This window comes from Penicillium oxalicum, chromosome IV (assembly GCF_001723175.1).
Source record: "Penicillium oxalicum strain HP7-1 chromosome IV, whole genome shotgun sequence".
NCBI classification, from domain to species: domain Eukaryota; kingdom Fungi; phylum Ascomycota; class Eurotiomycetes; order Eurotiales; family Aspergillaceae; genus Penicillium; species Penicillium oxalicum.
The window spans coordinates 2,675,837-2,694,893 of NC_064653.1; the positions used below are offsets into that span (position 1 = coordinate 2,675,837).

The following is a 19,057-nucleotide window of genomic DNA, read 5'->3' on the forward strand; positions in this document are numbered from 1 at the left end:
GGTTATGGACTGCCCAGAATGAAAGCTCCAAGAACCATCAAGACGAATTCGTCAAGAACAGAGCCACGAAGGGACCTTAGTCTGCAAAAGGGATGTTTTGCGGGGAATGGGCTCCGGCGCATTCCCTCACACGCGGCCAAGCTCAAGAGCGGGTCTTGCCGGCCACTCTGAAGCTGATTACAATTTTCTTAGGCAGGCAGATGCAGAGTCGTTCTGTTCTGTGTGTCAAGAATCTCTAGAACACAGTAAATGCAAATGTCAATGACACAAGGATGCAATGCCGAGTGGGTTCACGAAGGAGTTCGAGAACGTGATCGCTGCGGGAGCTAGGAACGCTATTCTATTTCAGGTAATCACTCAGCCTCGGCGGCCGATAGCAGCCACGGATCCGACGGGCACCAGGTCTGTTTGTGAGAGACCGCTCATTAAAGGCGCTTGAGGATACTCAGTTACTCGCAACTAGTAGCAGGGTAACCTTTTTTCAGAGAATCTAAGCATTCAAGTGCGAGAAACGACATACGTTCAATGTTATCTTGATCTGGTTTGACTTTGGGAGGGTGAACTTGCTCTTCTCCTGAAGTATAGCGCTTAGTCGCTTTCTTACCAACCTGCTTTCGAGCATGCTCTCTATTTGACTACTATTTCCGTGATTTCCAAAAAAAAAACAAGCTTCTGTCTTGATCGCAAACCAGAAGCTCTGGTGCTCAATGAGCCCCGCCAGGACTCCTTGCTTAGTGTAGAGCCTCGTTTTGGGAGCTGGGATGTAGACTATCTACGTTGCTTTAGCGATCAATCTGATTCGTAAAGCGTGATCTGAAGTTCTTATGAGCTAATGAGACGTGGACGTCTGCTCCATGGGAACATGGGGGGAAAACAGGTCAATCTAGAACCGTAGTATCGAGTAGAGAACAACACTGCAATCAAGTGGATTTAACAATACGCAGCCTGAAGATAAAGGCGACATGGTGCTGTACTATGCGAGTACGCAAGACCTCGGGCCAAGATTTGTTACTGCCTCGCATGAATGAAACCGAAGATGAGGAGCCGGAATGTCAAGAAAAGGTGTCCATGCGGGTTGAGAAGAACGGTGCAGAGTAACAGAGTTTTGACTAGTGTACAAAGAAATGCCCAATGGCAGAGAATAAATGGGGATCTTCAACGTAGAACATTTCAAACAGGAGAGCTTGCCGCTGGATTCATCGAGAAGCTGCTTCCAATTCCAATGGTCTCGGAAGTTCATACAGACTGAAAAACCGAGATTGACATCCGAGTCTAACCCAGTCTGCGGACTCTCCGGCTGCGAGTACCGCCAAACTTGATGCGAGTTGAGTCGGTCACTCGGCTGACGAGTCCTCGGATTTTGCGTCCCTCATTCCCGAGAAGAACCTTTGTGAAGCCATCTCGGCCCTTGCCAAAGCCCCGGAAGACGATTTCTAGCCTCTTGATCTCCATCAACAACCCACGCTCCTGAATTTGCGAGAGGACGTGAGACGATAATTGATAAGCAGGGTCGAATCCAGCCCGGCCACCCTTGCGGAATCCGATCTGCCCGGTCCCCATCGACAAGATTGGATTGCCATTGGGTCGTGTCAAAGTGAGGATGGTGTTGTGCTTGTGCGCGAAGACGTGGAGGTGGTGCGGTGGAGCGCGATCCGCGTAAGGATTTTTGATCATGTCAGCCTCGAGACTCTCAGCCAGGCGAGCGTAGTCAGCACTGACACGAGAAGACGCAGGGGGTCTTCCGCCGGTCATCATCTTGGAGATAGCAGAGAGTGGTGATGCACTGTCCGCAGACTCAGGCTGACGATCCAGGATCTGGTTCTCGATGGTTCTCGTCTTCTCCTTGAGGCTCGAAGAGTCCTGGGGAGTGGAAGAAAACTGCCGGAAAGCACCCAACCTAGCGAAAGGAGTCTGATATTGCCGGCATACTGACGGGAGGGTCTTCGCAAGGGCGTTCATGGAAAAGGTATTCATCGCGGTGACAGGGCCGATGCCGCAGCAACGGGGAAGTCGGACAGTAGTCAATGCGCACCGGGACGCTCGCTGAAATTGATATACACGTTCTGTCCGACCTTGCTACTCAGACGGTGCTCTGGACTTGCGTCTGGAAAGTAAGAGCGGTTGGTACCGGAGATCTCGCGAGAGCCGTGGCCGGGCCGATGAGAGGCGGAAGGGAGCAAGCACTGGAAGTTTTTCGAAAGTCTTGGCATCCCCCGACTTTTTCCTTTACCCGCCCGCCCTCCGTTTGTCAAGTTGTCAACACATCCTCCCCGAAGAACGGGCCTTGTCGGAGATATCTCATCTCATCTTCACTTCGCTCTTTGAATAGAACCCCCGTCTCCTAAGAGCATGATTTCCGCTAAGCTAACCATGACCGCACGCGCGGCGACTGCGCGCTCCCAACTCCCGGCCACGAAAACCCTCGCGCAACCTCGGGTTCTATCATACTCAACTCTGCCAGTCCGAACCACAAAATGGAGTGGCAACAAGAACGCCCTCCAGACAACTCCCACGCAATCCCAGCTGGTATCTCCATTCGCTGCGCTGTCTGTGACCCGATCGTTCCACGCAACTACCTCTGTCTTGCAGCAACAACAACAACAACCGAAGAACGAGCAAAAAACCGACGGGCCCGAGTCTGAGCAAAAGAATGAGCAGGAGGGGTCCGACAAGGAAGAGTCTAAGAAGGAGAAGACCGAAGACGCCCCCCCGCCACCTCACGGTGATAAGTCTCCCTGGCAAGTCTTCCGTGAGACTCTCCAGACCGAGTTCAAGGCCTCGAAAGAATGGAACGAGTCCACCAAGGCCCTTGCCTCTTCCGCTCATGAGTTCTCTGAGAACGAGAACATCAAGCGCGCTCGTGCTGCCTACCAAGCCGCTTCGGGTGCTGCAACCAGCCGCACATCCTCCGCGCTTAAGACCACCGGCCAGGCCATCGGAAAAGGTGCCGCCTGGACATGGAACACACCAGTCGTGAAGGGTGTCAGAAAAGGTGTCGTTGTCACCGGTGCTGGTCTGGAGAAAGCGACGCGTCCTGTCCGTGAGACAGAGGCCTACAAGAGTGTGAAGGAGGCCATTGATGACGGTAGTAGCTCACGCTACGGAGGCTGGATTGAGAAGGAAGAGCGTCGCAAACAGCGGCAACTTCGTGAAGAGATGGAGGCCAAGTCTGGCAAGCGCCCCTTGAAGCCGATGGAAGAAGATCCCAAGTACGCTCCATAGCTCCCATGTGCTGAGATCCTCGAAGGAAGGAACTAACACGTATGACCACCAGTGCCGGTACCAACGTTACTCTTCACAAGGATGCAGCATGGAAGGAGTCCTGGAATAACTTCCGTGACTCCAACCCCATGATGCAAAAACTTTTTGCCATGAGAGACGTTTACGAGGAATCGGAGAACCCACTTATCAGCACTGCTCGCAGTATCACGGATCGGATTGGAGGATTCTTCGCCGAGAACGAGACGGCCATGGTGGTCAAGAAGTTCCGTGAAATTGATCCTAACTTCCAAATGGAAGACTTCCTGCGTGAGCTGCGGGAATACATGCTTCCCGAGGTTCTCGATGCCTATGTCAAGGGCGATGTGGAGACACTGAAGCTTTGGCTGTCAGATGCGCAATTCTCCGTCTATGCCGCCCTTGCCAAGCAATATACGACCGCTGGACTCCGGTCTGATGGGCGAATCCTTGACATCCGCGGTGTTGATGTCTCCAACGCCCGTCTTCTGGAGCCCGGTGAGATTCCCGTTTTCGTTGTCACCTGCCGGGCCCAGGAAGTTCACGTTTACCGCAACGTCAAGTCTAATGAGCTTGCGGCCGGCATGGAAGACAAGGTTCAGCTGGTCACTTACGCCATCGGCATGACACGCATTCCTGAAGAAGTCAACAACCCCGAGACCCGAGGTTGGAGATTGATCGAGCTGCAAAAAGCTGCCCGTGATTACATCTAGAGACGAGCAGGCTCACCCCCGCCTGACGCGAGACGGTTCTGGTAGCGATCCCACGAAAGAAAGGGGTCGCTCTCGTTCCTCGCATGGATCACCTTCTATGTCCCAAACACTCCTATGGTTCGAACTCATCAATGTACTATATCAATACTTATGGCCATATATGGGCAAGATGCCCAAACTCGATCTTCCTCGACTCTCGACGGCTTCAATGTCCAACTGCCCCACATGCGCCCTGCTTCACTTCTCCACCGTCATGTATTAATGCTTATTCTTCACCTGCTCCTTTTGTCTGGTCGTCTCGCGACCCCGTGGCTGCCTTGGACCCGCAGCCGGTGTCAAAAAAAAACCGTCATTGCTACTTTCATAGACTCCTATTCGGCTATTATTGACTTCGACTCATGTGGTTGGCATTGCTTTTTTTTTCTCCTTCGAGGCGTCTTTGGTGTCCAACGATCCTACTTTTACATTTATTACTCTCCCCTCGACGCTGTGTGGTTTTCCAGCCAGTTCTGTTCTCTCTTTGTTGGAGGTTTCTCAATGGAACCCGTTCGCTGCTCCGCGTCATTGCAGTGAATCCACCGGTTTGAAGAAAGGTGCATTATGGTATTTGTGAATATAGTTCCTAGTGAAAATTTTCTTTATTGAACCCAACTGCATCAGGCGCTTGCCAATTCCCACGTAATCTTAATATTAGTTTCTGTTCTTTTCTTCTGGTGCTTTCAAACCTCATGTCTTTCCCTCGCCAGGTGCCAGCACTGGTCTCTGAGCTCGGGCAGTATGTATATATAAATTGAAGACGATATCAATTGGATCATGCGTAGGCAAGCAGTCCCCGATCTCAGATTAGACTTGAACATACGTAACCGGTGAGCAAAGTCCGATCTGCCTGTGGCTTCCGGTTCGTCTTGGAAACTGCCGGCCAAGCAAATACTGGGCCCATCCACTGTGGCTCACATACTGCACATCTCAAGTACTTAGTTCAGAGCTGAGCATTATTGCCGCCATGAGTCATGTGGAATATTAAATTTCATGTCTAAAAAAAGCGCTGACAAAATTCAAATATCGCCGTAGCACACAGGAGGTGAACCCCATAATTCCTTTTCAAATGTCATTCATGTCGTCTGATCCGTAAACTACTGGCCTCGGCCAGCACCCCCACCACCCATCATGTTACGGGCCCTATGAGAATCTGATTAGCGGGCCGCAAAAAAGACCCAAAAGGGAAAAGAAGAATCTTACATCTCAGCGATGCTGGGGTCGCTCATCAGACTAGACATGTCGGGCATGCCACCGCCTCCACCCTGACCGAAGCTCTCGGCCATTTGACGCAGTCGAGGGTTGCTCATCAAGTTGCTGAGCATGTCGGGGTTGCTCATGAGATTTTGAGCCATGCTGGCAAACATGGGGTTGCTCATCATAGAGCCCAAGTCGGGCATGCCGCCGCCACCACCGCCGCCACCACCAAGCATGCTAGCCAGCGAAGAAAGATCAGGCATGCCACCGGCGCCACGGGATGCGCCGGGAGCCGTGTCCAGATCCTCCGCGGGGGGCTCGGTAGAACGACTGCCCTCCTCGATCTTCTTCTTGCAGGTCTCCAGACCGCGCTTCATGGCCTCACTGCCACCAGTACCTTCCGCCTCAATCCCCTTCTCGTAAGCTTCCTTCGCAGCGTGGTAGTCACCCATGTCGAATCGGGCGAGACCCAGACGGCTCCAGGCCTTCGAATACTTGGGGTCGACGGCGACAGCGATCTCAGCATCATCGGCGGCCTTGCTGTGCTGACCAGACGCGGAGTATGCGGCAGCACGGTTGGACAAATAAATTGGGTTTGAGGGAGCGATTTGCAGCGCCTTGGTGTACGCCTCGATCGCTCCGGCGTAGTCCTTCTTGGCCATCAAGGCATTGCCCTCCGACTTCATCTGGTCCGACTCGGGAGTGGGAGCACCGGCCTTGGGCTTTTGCTCTTGCGATTCCTGAGGGGCCGTGCCAGTCGACTGAGGGGTCGACTTGCTGCGAAGCTTCTCGTAGACGCTGTAGATGCTAGCCAGCGATTGGCCACCCACGGCATCCTTCACAGCAGCTTCGTCAGTTGGGTCCACTTTGAATGTGTCGGCAATGCAGGACTGAGCAATCTCGATAGACTCAGCATCGTCGGCGGTCAGAGTGCCGTCCTTCAGACTGGCGCCGAGGAAGTCGATGATGGCCAAAGCCAAGCGCTTTTTGCTATCTGTTGGAGCCTGCAAGCAGGGTGGTAATGTTCGCATTAGGATGTGTATCGGTCAAGAAGGAAGAGTGCAGCCATACCATTGTGATCTTGATAATCCGAGTCTTGAGATGGAGTCAGACAAGAGGGGCTGCTCGATAGCTCGGAGGAGGAAAAATGGCAATGCGGGGGGAGAGCTTCCGCACGTGATGAGGTCTACTATCCCCCCCGTCGGGTCCAGACTCCGGACTTTGACTGTTGCCTCGCGATCAGAGCGTCTTGTTGGAACGACGTCCCCGGTCGTGGAGCTTGAGTTTACACTGGGACAATCCTTGGAGCGCAATGACTCCCTTTGAGCTTCAGGGTCGGTCTTAGTATCCCTATCAGCCTCGACCCGAGCCATGTACTGGCCCAATGGTGTACCCCGGGTCTATGCGGTCAATGGCCCCAACATTGCCCCAGTCGCGGACGCCGCGGACTGTCCTGACAGGAACATTGTGCCAGAAAATGTTCCAAGCAATCTAGCCGTTAAGGAATCGCACCATGACGCACTATCTGATGATACCCCAGAAAGTCAAAGTCATGATTCGAACTCCAAAGGTCCCACGACAAGTCCGAGTGCTTCAGAATGGCAGCACGAAGCTATCCATGGCCTTTGCGTTTCGCGGTCAGGTCACATCTTTGCAACCATGGCCGAGTCTTCGGTTTCTCTCTGGCAAACGAGGGTATGATCTCTGTTATATCAGCTTTGCCTTCTAACAGGGCACAAGTATGGCCGTGAGCTAAATTTGTATTCTAGCCTACGGTAGTCGTGGCCGTGATAGCTCGATCCGCGTCATCTTTACAGACATATGGACCTAATGTCTCGGTGCTCATGCACCCAGACTCGACCATATTGGTCTTGCAAACTCGTAATGGGTACCTCCTCACTTACTCGCTTGCCTTTGACGCTGCTACGCGCGTTTACCAACAAATGTTTGATCATTCTACCCATCCGCGTCGACAGCAGCTGGCTCATTTTGCGGCGGTTGAAGACGCGAACGTTGTAGGTGATATCCATGTCAGTTTTCGAATGGCAATCAAGATTGAGTCTGGAATTGTCAGGGCGCTGGCACTGGATCAAGAACTTGTGGTTGCTACTGTCAAGCCCGCTGCGATCCAGTGCATTCGCTGGGCTTCAGAAGCTAGTGTAACGCAGACCAGATCTGAAATGCTAAACCGAATACTCAATGTCTCCAAAAAAGTCATTATAGTGGACATGGTCTACGACCGGGCCATGAATCTTCTCATTTGGCTTACCAGCAACGGCCAGGCGTACGCCGTTCAGCGAGTACCCGACAGCCAGGAGCAATCGGACGGGCCGCAAAAACTCTTCCAGGGCCATTGCTTTCATGACCCTAAAACTGATGGCGAAGGGGCCGTCAAGGTGGCGGTAAATGCTCGTTTCTCTCTATTAACAGTCAGCTGCGCGAACGGCGAAGTCCTTGTCTATACTGCCAAAGACTATACAGGAAACGTTCCCCTGTCACAAAAGCTGGCTGTTCCTGCATCTCCCGCCGCGACAGGGGCCATCACATTCATGAGCTATTCTCCCGACGGCTATTGCCTTTTTGCGGGCTACGAAAATGGTTGGACAACCTGGAGTGTGTTCGGAAAACCCGGCGGTAATAGCTTCCCTGTCGACCCTACATTGGCAAAGTCCAACGATGAAGACTGGCTTACGGGCGTCACCAACGGTTGCTGGATTGGTGGCGGCTCGGACATTATTCTGTCGGCGAAGAATGATCGGCGCCTCTGGATTTTGGAAACTGCTCGGAGTGCCTTGACTGGATGCTTCTCTGCCGCGAACCTGGCGCGCGGCTTGCTGCAAACCGGAACTGAGTTCATCTTATATCGAGGGCACGATTTGCCGGATTTGATGACGATATCTGGCAAAGACTCGCTTTGGCATCACGCTCAGTATCCTCCGGCTTATCTTCATTCGCAATGGCCCATCCGCTCCTGTGTGGTATCACAGGATGGGCGGTATGTCGCGATCGCAGGTCGACGTGGCCTAGCACATTACAGTGTCAACAGTGGCCGATGGAAGGTCTTTGAGGACTCGATTGCGGAAAACTCATTCGCGGTTCGAGGAGGCATGTGTTGGTACGGCCATATCCTGATTGCGGCTGTTGAAAGCGATGGCTCATACGAGGTATGTGCGGCAAAATCTCTAGCTTGGACTCTTTCTGCCTCGATGCTAATGAGGGACCCATAGTTACGGCTTTATTCGCGTGAGGATAAGCTGTCCAAGAGTTCTATCATGCATATCGAATATCTTCCCTCTCCGGTGGTATTCATTGGCCCGTCGGGAGAAGACTCACTGTTAGTCTACACCTATGACAATATTCTCTACCACTACATCATCAATTCCACACACAGCAAGATCAGTTTGGTTCCGGTCGGTCAGATCGCTTTCAACGGCATTGTCAGGGCGCCCACGCGAGTTCGCGCAATCAGCTGGGTTCTGCCAGAGGAGCAGATGCGTGAGTACCACCCTTATTTATCCAGCTTTCCATCTTTCAAATGTCATCTAACAACCTCTTTGAACAGGTAACGGTGATCCTTCTCAAGACGTCAGAGTGGCCTCGGTACTTCTTCTAGTCGATGGCAATCTCGTTCTTCTTCAACCTACAGTGACAGATTTGGGTGATCTCAAATACGATATGCGGGTAATCTCCCATGACGTGGAGTACTACATTTTGATGCGAGACCAGCTTTCGTTCAATTTTTCATCCCAGGTCGACGAGCCTATACCCTCAAGTCCTTCTGCAGACATGGCTCTAGAGCCATCTTATAGCAACCTTTCCCTCCGTGACTCTTTGTGGATGTTTCGGGGGAAGGACCTCCTTGCCTGGGACGACGTTCAAGACATCTTGCAGCAAGAGACGGTGCCCACGCCGCTTAGCATTCCCTTGGACTTTTATCCGCTATCTGTCATTCTCAACAAGGGTGTGGTACTCGGCGTGGAATCTGAGATGACGCAACGGCGAGACGTGACATTTACTAGTCAAAAATTCGCTATTCGAGTAAGTTCCTGGTCGGGTCTAATTGGCTGCAGTTCCTCTAACCAAGCTGGTCCAGACCCATCTCTTCCTCCCTTATTTCCTACGATATTGTCTCGTCTATCTAGGAATGCCCGCCGCGGTTTCATTGAGCAGGCATTTTTCGCACCTTTCTTACTTCTCCCACGGCCTTGAGATTCTGCTACATCACGTCCTTGACGACGAAGTCGACAACAACAGCCGTGCACACAAGGCTGGTGATTCCACAGTCCCCGAAGAGCCACTCCTGCCCACCGTCATTGCTTTCCTCCAGGCGTCGATTCCCACGCGAGAATATCTTGAAATTGTGGTGCAATGTACACGCAAGACGGAGCTGCGCTTTTGGCGCACGCTTTTCACGTATCTTCCTCCGCCGAAAGACCTGTTCGAACAGGCTCTCCGACTTGATTCGCTCAAGACTGCTGTGGGCTATCTTCTTGTTCTACAGGCATTCGAGGATGAAGAAGAACATGATCATGACGGACACATTGAAGAATATGTCGTGCGCCTGATCGGTCTGGCATCGCAGAAAGGAGATTGGGAGCTTTGCGGTGAACTAGCCCGCTTTCTTATCGCGCTTGATTCCTCGGGCGAGATGCTCAAACGTGCCGTGAGCCGTGTCGGGTTGCGCTCGAATTTCCGTCCATCAACTACCGCTGGTCAGTCGGTCCGTCCTAGTTTTAGTTTGAGAACGTCGTCTGCAGCGAGTGTCAAAGGGCTTGGATTGGCTCTGCCAATTCGCACACCGTCCTGGTCGTCCCTATCTCCGACTCGCTCACTCTCTCCGCGTCAAAATGGTGAAGAAGCGGGGTTTTCTGACAACTGAACTCGGTCTCCGGCAGTGAACAGCTATGATGTACAATGAGGCCAGCCAAACAGACTCTAATATATTGTCCATATCTCAAATAACATGCATATAAGAGAATTTCCTGCGCGTAAGATCATTCTTTCTCTCTCCCAGAGCAATTCAACCTGCTTTACCTTGTGAATTTAGTCACGCAGCTTCGTACAGTGGACCTTGAATGAAGTCTGGAAATCGAGCCTACCTCTGCTCACCATTCGCCCGAAATACTCAAGGGACATGATCAAGCGGCCAACACCTACACCTACTATCCGGCATTTGACTCTCATTCAGACACCTACAAGCGGGACCCCGCAAAAAACCCTATCAATTCGTAATTTGTATTCTTATTCGCCTTTTCTTTTCTTTTTTCATGTCAACATAAACCGTGATCGGGGTATACGCAACCAGCCGGACATCCTGCAAGCAGACACCCACAGGATTCGGATACATTCCTTAATCCAAGTGTAGTTTCCAAAGCCCATCTCCCAAGTAATGTCCCTCGTCAATCACCACACCTTTCCCTTTACTCTTGATCTCCTCCGTGCCAACCTTCAGCGCACCAACAAGACAGACCTCCTCCTTGCCCTCCGCCTTCACCGCAACAACCTGGCCCGCTTCCAGAGCGTGCTCTGCGTCGGGAAGACGACCACCAGGAGATGTCAAACCGGGAGCCATCAGAGTGGCGCCGGAAAGGACGAAGCGAATAGCGCCGCGGTCGATCTGAACGGTTGGTAGAGCGCTGGGGAAAGCGTGAATGAGACGGAGGTGGGGAATGGGAGGATCGTCGAAGCGCTGGAAGAAGAGGGGGTTGGAATCTATCGTGTAGAGAGTGGCGCGCTCGGGGCTAAAGTAGGAGGTTAGCTTTCAGATGGTTCGGGAGCTCATGTTGTGATTGATCGAGGCACGATGGGGAATGAAGAAGAGAGGGTCTTTGTTGGAGTGGGAATGGAGGGGTCGGGGGGGGATAGGATGGCAGGCCATCGACGTACAGCTTGACTGCTTCCAATGAAGCTTTCTTGGGCATGATCTCTTCGATATAAGGCTCGAAACCGGGATAGGTGTCCAGCAGCTTTTGCCGCAAGGCACGAGCTGCGGAGGACTTGACCTTGGAGCGGTTGGTGGGGGGAATACTAGAGATGAGATTCCATGTTAGTTCATCCTGCTCATGAGGGATAGAAAAAGGAGGCTCGTCGGCGCTGGCCCAGAGAAATTGCAGATATAGCCTCCGCGACGGGAGCATATCGTTCTTCTTTTAGGAATGTCGGAGGTGTCGGGTTAAATCCAGTCGAGCTTGCGGCTGGACGCAACTCCACATTGAGTATGCGGTATCGTGCTTGGCGCATAGAAGGCAACGCTAGGATATGGTCTCAACTCACTCTTTCTTGAACATGATGCTGGTTGTTGACTTTACTGCACTTTGCTATTGATTGATGGCGGGCAAAGTGGGATGCCGCGGGGAGAGTCACGTGAGTATGTAGCTATTTGCTCCGTCGAGGTCCCGAAGCGCATTGAAAATCGCATCAGAAAGGAAGATTCAACATTTCGTGGCAGACACATCAGGTTGAATGTAACGATCATCCATGGGAGCCTCACACTTCGTAAGACCTACGGGTAGATGGAAATCCCTAGTACCATGTGGCTACGTGGTTCACAAGCACTAGGAATAGAGTTACCTTACAAAGCCTAGACGGACAAAAAGAAACAGTATTGGTCATCGAGGTGAACATGGTATATATCATTATCGTGATGATCCACGTCTAAGACTTGGCAGCACCAGCCTTGATGAGCATGATATCGCCATCCTCAACCACGTAATCCTTGCCCTTGGTCATGATCTTGCCAGCAGCCTTGACGGCGGCTTCGTCACCAAGCTCCTTGAGGACGCTGTAGTTGTACACAATGGCTTGGATGAAAGTCTTCTCAAAGTCGGTGTGAATGACACCGGCAGCGCTGGGAGCCTTGGTGCCCTTACGGATGGTCCACTGGCGAACCTCATCCGCACCGGTGGTGAAGAAGCTGGCCAAGTTCAAAGCCTGACGCATCGTGGTGATGACCTTGGGGAGACCGGAGGCGGTACCCAGCTTCTTGCACTCCTCGGCGGCCGCTTCGTCACCCAGCTGGGTGAGGCGCTCCTCGAATTGAGCAGAGATGGGCAGAATGGGAGAAGTGGGAGACTTCTCCTTGACCCACTCGAACAACTTGGGCAGGTACTTGTTCTTCTTGCGAATGAAGTCCTTCTCACTCAAGTTGACGAGGTAGACGACAGGCTTAGCAGTGAGCAGGAACAGAGGGTTGATGACTTCGACCTGGATGACAATTAAAGTCAGCACAACTGTATGGGCAATGGACTTCAAACGAGTGACGTGATATAGCCACAAGGTCTCCAATGTTTTCTTTTCAGTGCAGTACTTTAATTTCAAGATGCCCTCTAACGTGATTTTTAAAATGAGGGATTCAACGAGCTGGGATTATCGCGCAAGCGCTTATTCATCATGAAAACATTGGAGCCTTTCCTTTTGAGGGGGGGGGGGGGGGGGGGGATGAACGCGAATAGGGGATAAACGTACCTCCTTGGGGCCCCATTCACCCTCGCGGATGTCCTTGCCATCCTGAAGCCACTGAAGCACCTTGGCAGTAGTGGCCTCCTCTTCCTTCAGCTTCTTCATCTCCAGCGACTGACCACCACGGCGGGTCTGCTTGGAAAGAGCCTCGAGAGCCTTCTCGACAAACTCGATATCCTTGATGCGCAGCTCCTCGCTGATGATGGTCAAGTCACGGACAGGGTCGACGTCACCCTCGACGTGAATAATCTCAGCATCGTCGAAGCAACGAACAACCTGGAAGATAGCGTCGACAGCGCGAATGTGCGACAAGAAGGAGTTACCCAGACCAGCACCGGTGGAGGCACCACGGGTGAGACCGGCGATATCGTACACGGTCAAGTTGGCGGGCACTTGGGACTTGGGCTTGTAATGTTCGCACAGCCAGTCGAACCGCTCATCGGGGACGATGACGCGGGCCTCTTCAGGGTCAATGGTGGCATATGGGAAATTGGCCGGGTTACCCAAAGAGGACTTGGTGATGGATTGGAAGAGCGTCGACTTGCCGACATTGGCAAGACCAACCTAGAAGATCACATGGTGAGTGATGCGCCAACAGAGACACTCCAATTGAGAAATGCTGCAACGAGGATGGAACGCAAGAGAAGAGAGAAAGGAAAAAAGGGGGCGGGCGGGCGGGAGGAGGATTAAATAGTTTTCGTGGAACTAAAAGTGGACTGTGGTGTGCGAAAGGGCAGAAAAGGGAATAAAATAAAATCGCAAAAAAAATCCGCAAAAGAAATGGCAGAGGAAGCCAAGGTGGGGTCGCTGCTCACATACGATACCGCTCTTCAAGTTGTTGCCAGGACGGCCCAGCAGGACCTTCTCTTGCACTTGAGCCTTCTTGGGAGGCATTTTACTGGATTTCTTCTTCTTGCTTGAGTAGAAGCGACAGAAGAGAGTTGGAAGGTGGGGTGATGAGGAAGAGGAGCAAAGGCGGAAGCGGGCACAAGGAGGGCGCGCGGCAAAAGCAGGTCCAGCTGCGGATCGGTCAACGATGCGAAGGAAAAAAACGGAAGATGATGGAAGAGACGTGATGGCGGGTGCCCACCGAAAGTGTGGACAGGATCTATCGAGGTGAATTTGCAAGGAGGAAGGAACCTTATACTGTACAACAGCGAGCAATTGCAATTGAATTGAGCAAGAAATAAAGGTCAATAACCCCCTTCCATCGTGAGGCTTGAGAAGTTTTTTGCCGGTTCTTTTCCACGTTGACCGCCCACGTGATTATCTAGCCCTGCTGCTGGGGTTGACGTCACGTCGTCACGACGGGGTAGGCCGCTGGGGAAGAACTAGGACGCTGGAACTGCGTGCCCACTGAGCTGTAAACGATCAGGTTCACGAGACTTGCCAAAGATGCTTAGAGAATATTCGAGACAAGAGTTCAATTCAGCGCTGGATTGAACAACCAAGCCACTTCAGTGAAATTCAAAAGGTTCGTGGTCTGAAGTAGAGCCTACACCACCCCCATTGTAGGATCCTGGCTGGAAAAAAAACAATCATGAGTCTTGCGCACGTGAGTATCGAGTGGAAATACACAGCCAAACAAACGACCGACATCTAGACCTCCCTCCAGATGATTGAAAGCAAGGATTAAACGAGTTATGAGCAATGCAAAACGTCCCTTTTCCCAATTGGAGAGCCTTAAAGCTTTCGAGGACCACCGAGGTATAAACGCCGGACACACAGTGAAGATCATCAGGAAAAAAGATAGGGGGAAAAACATTGAAGAAGAATGACTCCAGTGGAAGAGGTTTCAAAGATCCATCGCGTCTCCTGCCTCGGAGGTGGTGTCGACCATGTCGAGAAGTTTGGCGTACGGGACGGTCACCCGTTGAAGCTCGCGATATTTGCCTGTCAATATCCGTTAGTAAACAAAGAACGAGAAGCAATTTTCACCCCCGGCCGGAATCGTCAAGCGCGTCAGGAAATACGTACCGAGCGCAAGTATAACTTCTTTCAATAAGGTCTCGCGTGGCCATCCGCAAAGATCGTCGGATCCCTCGCGCCAATTGCGGCCCTCGTGCTCGTTCGCCTGAAGCTTCGCGACGGTCTCTGACCCATCCTCATCATCGAAAAGTCCACCAATGAGGCCCTTCAACAGCTCTTCGACCTTACCCTTCAAGCCTTCCGCACCGATGCGCTTGGCGTACATATTCAGATAAAGCCGGAACTCCTCCTTAGCACCCAACGATAGCGCCGCTGCCATGCGATTCTCCAAATGGGCAATGGAAACGCTCGACTCGAATGTCTCATACCCCTCTCGTGACAGCAAGACCTTGATAAGTCGTTGCAGGAAGTATGCACGACCGCGCAGAAGGGTTTCATTCGTAGTGTTGCGCTCCAAGAAAGGAATGATGCCAGCTGAGACCGCAGCTTTGGATTCCTTGTTCTCTTGACTGCCTTCTCGGGCCTGCAGATTACCCACGGGTGCATCTGTGGAGTTCCAGTATTGACTACCAACAGCCCACCATGCTTCCGAGACACGCTGCCATGTGTACATAGCAGGGGAATAAGAGTAGCCCTCCCCATTGGTCAGTGAAACGACGATCCGTCCTTCCGAGTTGATGCGAGCATCGGTGACAGCGGGTGCCGAGGTAGGGTTGCCCCCAAGCGTGTGAATCGCAGCATCAAGGACAGGCTGAAGAGAGATGGGTGGGTGAGGAGAGGAGAGGTGCTTCACGTTCCAGACGTAGCACATTCCTACTGAAGAGATACATAGAACCCAAGGGCCATTGCACTCGAGAATGACTGGCTGTGCCTCCAGTACCAAAGCACTGACCAAGCGGCGCCCCGCGGGTGTCCAGAGGTAAACAGACCCGTCTTCACACGCTGCGGCCCACAAGTTTTGATTGCCGGTGACCAGAAGCACGCACTTGGGCAAGAAATCTTGCCATAGGGGCTGCTCGCCGCGGAACAAAGTGAGACGCACTGGCTCGCGATCGACAGCTCGCCCTGTCAGACTGGCGGGTGAGGGATTCTTCGCCTCGAAAACTACGTCGATGCGACCTTTGTCTTTTGCGTTTGACTCTCCTGCCTGGTTAGGCGGCTCAGTTGGCTTTCCATTAGGGTCAAGGGCACGCAAGATAAAACTGCGGATTTTAGGCACTGCTAGTCGTGTCTGGCTGATGGACATGCAGGGATTCGTGACCGCAGGACGAATGAATTCCGGCGTTGGCTGTTGACCCGAGACAGGAGGCTCTACAACTGCCGGTAAAAGGCCATCAAGAGTGTTGGACAAGATCGGAGTCGCTCCATTCTGGCTGGCTACTGCAACACGCTTTTCGACTTGTCCCTCCTCTTCACCCTCCAGCTGTGCTAGCCTGCGCTTGTTTCCAAACAACAATGTGGTGAGGCCACCTTTTGGCAGGCCGTCAAAAGGCTTGGAGAGGTCGACTATAGAAGTTGGCGCATCGCCCTTGACCTGAGAGCTCACCGATGCCATCAACCGCGTCTGAGGTAGTGAAGACTCACCGGCCCCAGCGCCGGAAACGAGTAAAGGTGCGATACGCTTTCGACCATCTTTGGTATATGTAGGACGTTGTTTCAACCTCTCCAATTTCGCCATGTAGGGATCCGGTTTTGCCGCATCGGTTGCAGGTGTAGACGTGCCGTTGGTTTGGGTCTTTGCTGACTCCGGCGCTGGGGACGGAACTCGGGCAGGCGTCGTGCCATTTGAAGGAGCTGCTGCCGCCGTCGCAACCGCTGCTGCTGCTGCCGCCGCGAGTTTCCATTAGTGGCAGCAGGCTGGGCGTGTCCATCGCCCATCAGGGCTCCCATGCGGCCTTCAACGCCCCTGAGCTCGCCAGCCTTGCTCTGCTCCTCAAGCAGCAAGCCATCCGTTGTTTCTGTGATACCCGCCCCTTTGCGGTTGGTACCAAACTTTGTGAGAGATTTTTCATTTTCTTCCATCTCGGTGGCCCAGCCCAGCTCGCCGTCTTCGAAACGCACCGCCAAGATAGTACCGTCGAGGGCAGTTGCGTAAAGGCATTTGCCATCAGGGCTCCATGCGAGATCGGACATTGACTTGGCGGCCATTTCTTGCGCAACCACAATTGGACGAGCATTGCTTGTGATCCAAACACTCAGAGACTTGTCTGCACCCGCACAAGCAATCACCGTGATGTGATGTTGAGCGACGTGGTTGTCGGTCTGGTGCTTGTCGATGGGTTCTTTGGAGTAAAGGCGAGGAGAGAATGAGCACACCTCGACCGGCGCCTCGTGCCCAATAAGATTGATATCTCCATCCCACGATCCACGGTTGATGATCGCAACAGAACTCACGGGTCCGTTGACTGCGTTCGCAGCGGCGATATGCATCCCATCCGGGGACCACGAACAGCGGCGGAAGTAGGCAGTCAGCGGGGAGTTGGCGAAGGGCGCCGTGATTGTGTGTTCTAACATGAAGTTGTTCATCTGGTCGTGGGAGGTGGAGTTGGGTCCAGGCGAGGTGAATCGGAAAATGCGCACGGTTCGATCATCACTAGCAGTCGCAAAATACTTGTTGGCAGGATCGAAGGTAATGCCCTTGACATGACTTTGGTGCACTACTATCGTTTTCAATTTCTCAAAAGTGTGTCCGGACCAAACAACAATCTTGGAGTCCAGTCCCACTGAAACGAGAATCGACGAATCGTGTGACCATCCCAAATCCTGCACATCGTTATCATGGCCGATCAACCGGCGAATTGTCCGCCAGTTTTCGACGGGGGGTGCTTCGTCGGAGCCTGTGTGTGTTCAAATGAGTCAATCTCCTTGTTGAGAACTTGCAGAGCACCGTCAGCTTACCAAATGTCGAGTGTGTGGGAGGACTTGAATCAAGCGTGTAGACACAGACGATTTTATCATCCGCGCCAGAGGCGAGGTATTTGCCGTTGGGTGAAAAGCGGACTGTATGAATGGTACCCGAATGGTTGCTCATGGAAGCCAGCTGTTTGGGCTTGCTTGCGAATTCCGGCTTGTCGGTGTTATGGATGGCCTCTGTAGACCAGATGCGGACGTATCCATCTAGACATTCAAGCAATCAGCATGGGCCCGGCAGACCTTTCTCTTCTTCTCGTTGGAAAAACTTTTGAGAAAACAGCTCCCCTCGGCTAGATTTCCCCAGCAGAACTCACCTCCAGCAGCCGTGACAAGTCGCTTCCCATCAGGTGAAACATCGCAACTGTAAACCTCAAAATCCTTCCGTTCACCTGCGAAGACGGACTCTGTCAGAACGTTTCTATTGTATTTATGTCGCGGGTCACGATGGATATGCATGTACCTCCGTGAGTCAACCATACAGGTTTAATGATATGCATGGTGTAGGTTGACGGCTCTGCGTTTTGGATTCTGCGTGAAGGCAAGGGCTCTATGCGACGATCAGAGGGAAAACGCTCGACATTGCAGACCAATCGAGCCGCGCCAGTTCGAAGTCGAGAATCAGAAGGCTGGCGATGATCGTAAAAAAGGGAGGTCGACTTAGTCGGTGGTGATGAGTCTCGTTGTAGGTGGTGGGAGAGAAACTGCGGTCTCAGGTGAAAGGCGCGCCCGCTCGAAAAGTCGCGATCTCCAGATTGGCTCGTCGTGGCCCGAGCTCCTTTTCGCGTTCTACCTTTAAATGGATCAGGTGCTTGGTACTACATACACCACTCCCGTCGATTCAATCTCCCAAATTCTTCGATCAGGCACCCAAACTCTTTGTCAATGAATTACCATAGCTAACGGATTGTTTCGTATTTGATTTAATTGATTCTGGCTTGTCCCCGCCTGGAATACCCCCCCCCCCCCCCCCCAATCCTCAAGTCGCATGCATCATTTGGGCAACACAGCCCCCGGTTTGTCACCCGAGTATGACTTTATCGGGGTTCAGCCCGGGTGGGCCAGGCACTTGGGTACCTTCAGGCACCCCCCAAGATCATGTTCTGTTTACGTAGCCACCCAAGCTCTCCTCTCTCAAGAATACTGTTAATGTCCTTTTCGTCATGACACTAAATGCCCATTGGTGTAAAGAAAATCACTTCCAAGAGAGACTTGACTCTGGAACGATGCAGATCGGTAAGAGTTCTAGGGCTATCAATTGGCCAGATGAGGCTGGGACCGCCTCGAGGTCCGAGATCTACTAATGCCGTTCACTATGGAGCTGATTAACATGACATCGTCTTGAGGCTCCTGCCACACATTTGATGACTTAGGTTGCAGGTAATTCATCTCTTTACATGATCCAAGTTTACATGAATTTGTGATGGGGAACACAAAACACCCGTCTGGATTAATCATCGTCACTCCTTGTCACAGTAGAGAGGTACAATATCTTCGTCTAGGAGTAGAAATACAAAGGGCGCCAGAAGCAGCCAAATGACTCGAACGTCACGTGAGCCAATAGTTTGAATGTCTGG

The 19,057-nt window shown here is 52.4% G+C and overlaps 7 protein-coding genes across 7 annotated transcripts; 2 read left to right on the top strand and 5 right to left on the bottom strand.

Annotated features, from left to right (window-relative positions):
* Nucleotides 1-1,272: 1,272 nt before the first annotated feature.
* POX_d05709 (uncharacterized protein) lies at nucleotides 1,273-1,974 on the bottom strand (the record flags this gene model as incomplete). Its single annotated transcript, XM_050114549.1, has 1 exon — nucleotides 1,273-1,974. One exon carries the CDS (start codon nucleotides 1,972-1,974, stop codon nucleotides 1,273-1,275), a length of 702 nt encoding a protein of 233 aa, XP_049969500.1.
* Nucleotides 1,975-2,370: 396 nt separating this feature from the next.
* Nucleotides 2,371-3,950, top strand: POX_d05710 (Mitochondrial import inner membrane translocase subunit tim44; the record flags this gene model as incomplete). The annotated part of the gene is made up of 2 exons (XM_050114550.1): nucleotides 2,371-3,209; nucleotides 3,275-3,950. 2 exons carry the CDS (start codon nucleotides 2,371-2,373, stop codon nucleotides 3,948-3,950), a joined length of 1,515 nt encoding a protein of 504 aa, XP_049969501.1.
* A 1,133-nt stretch (nucleotides 3,951-5,083) lies between these two features.
* On the bottom strand, nucleotides 5,084-6,257 carry POX_d05711 (Small glutamine-rich tetratricopeptide repeat-containing protein 2; the record flags this gene model as incomplete). Its single annotated transcript, XM_050114551.1, has 3 exons — nucleotides 5,084-5,129; nucleotides 5,190-6,187; nucleotides 6,255-6,257. The coding sequence occupies 3 exons, from the start codon at nucleotides 6,255-6,257 to the stop codon at nucleotides 5,084-5,086; spliced, it is 1,047 nt and encodes a 348-aa protein (XP_049969502.1).
* Nucleotides 6,258-6,554: 297 nt separating this feature from the next.
* POX_d05712 (uncharacterized protein) lies at nucleotides 6,555-10,062 on the top strand (the record flags this gene model as incomplete). Its single annotated transcript, XM_050114552.1, has 5 exons — nucleotides 6,555-6,878; nucleotides 6,953-8,347; nucleotides 8,411-8,678; nucleotides 8,746-9,221; nucleotides 9,277-10,062. The coding sequence occupies 5 exons, from the start codon at nucleotides 6,555-6,557 to the stop codon at nucleotides 10,060-10,062; spliced, it is 3,249 nt and encodes a 1,082-aa protein (XP_049969503.1).
* Nucleotides 10,063-10,533: 471 nt separating this feature from the next.
* Nucleotides 10,534-11,320, bottom strand: POX_d05713 (Translation machinery-associated protein 20; the record flags this gene model as incomplete). The annotated part of the gene is made up of 2 exons (XM_050114553.1): nucleotides 10,534-10,924; nucleotides 11,070-11,320. 2 exons carry the CDS (start codon nucleotides 11,318-11,320, stop codon nucleotides 10,534-10,536), a joined length of 642 nt encoding a protein of 213 aa, XP_049969504.1.
* A 517-nt stretch (nucleotides 11,321-11,837) lies between these two features.
* Nucleotides 11,838-13,535, bottom strand: POX_d05714 (Obg-like ATPase 1; the record flags this gene model as incomplete). Its single annotated transcript, XM_050114554.1, has 3 exons — nucleotides 11,838-12,386; nucleotides 12,648-13,205; nucleotides 13,461-13,535. The coding sequence occupies 3 exons, from the start codon at nucleotides 13,533-13,535 to the stop codon at nucleotides 11,838-11,840; spliced, it is 1,182 nt and encodes a 393-aa protein (XP_049969505.1).
* Nucleotides 13,536-14,436: 901 nt separating this feature from the next.
* Nucleotides 14,437-17,980, bottom strand: POX_d05715 (Protein HIR1; the record flags this gene model as incomplete). The annotated part of the gene is made up of 6 exons (XM_050114555.1): nucleotides 14,437-14,534; nucleotides 14,619-16,202; nucleotides 16,316-17,407; nucleotides 17,469-17,687; nucleotides 17,798-17,872; nucleotides 17,944-17,980. The coding sequence occupies 6 exons, from the start codon at nucleotides 17,978-17,980 to the stop codon at nucleotides 14,437-14,439; spliced, it is 3,105 nt and encodes a 1,034-aa protein (XP_049969506.1).
* Nucleotides 17,981-19,057: the final 1,077 nt, after the last annotated feature.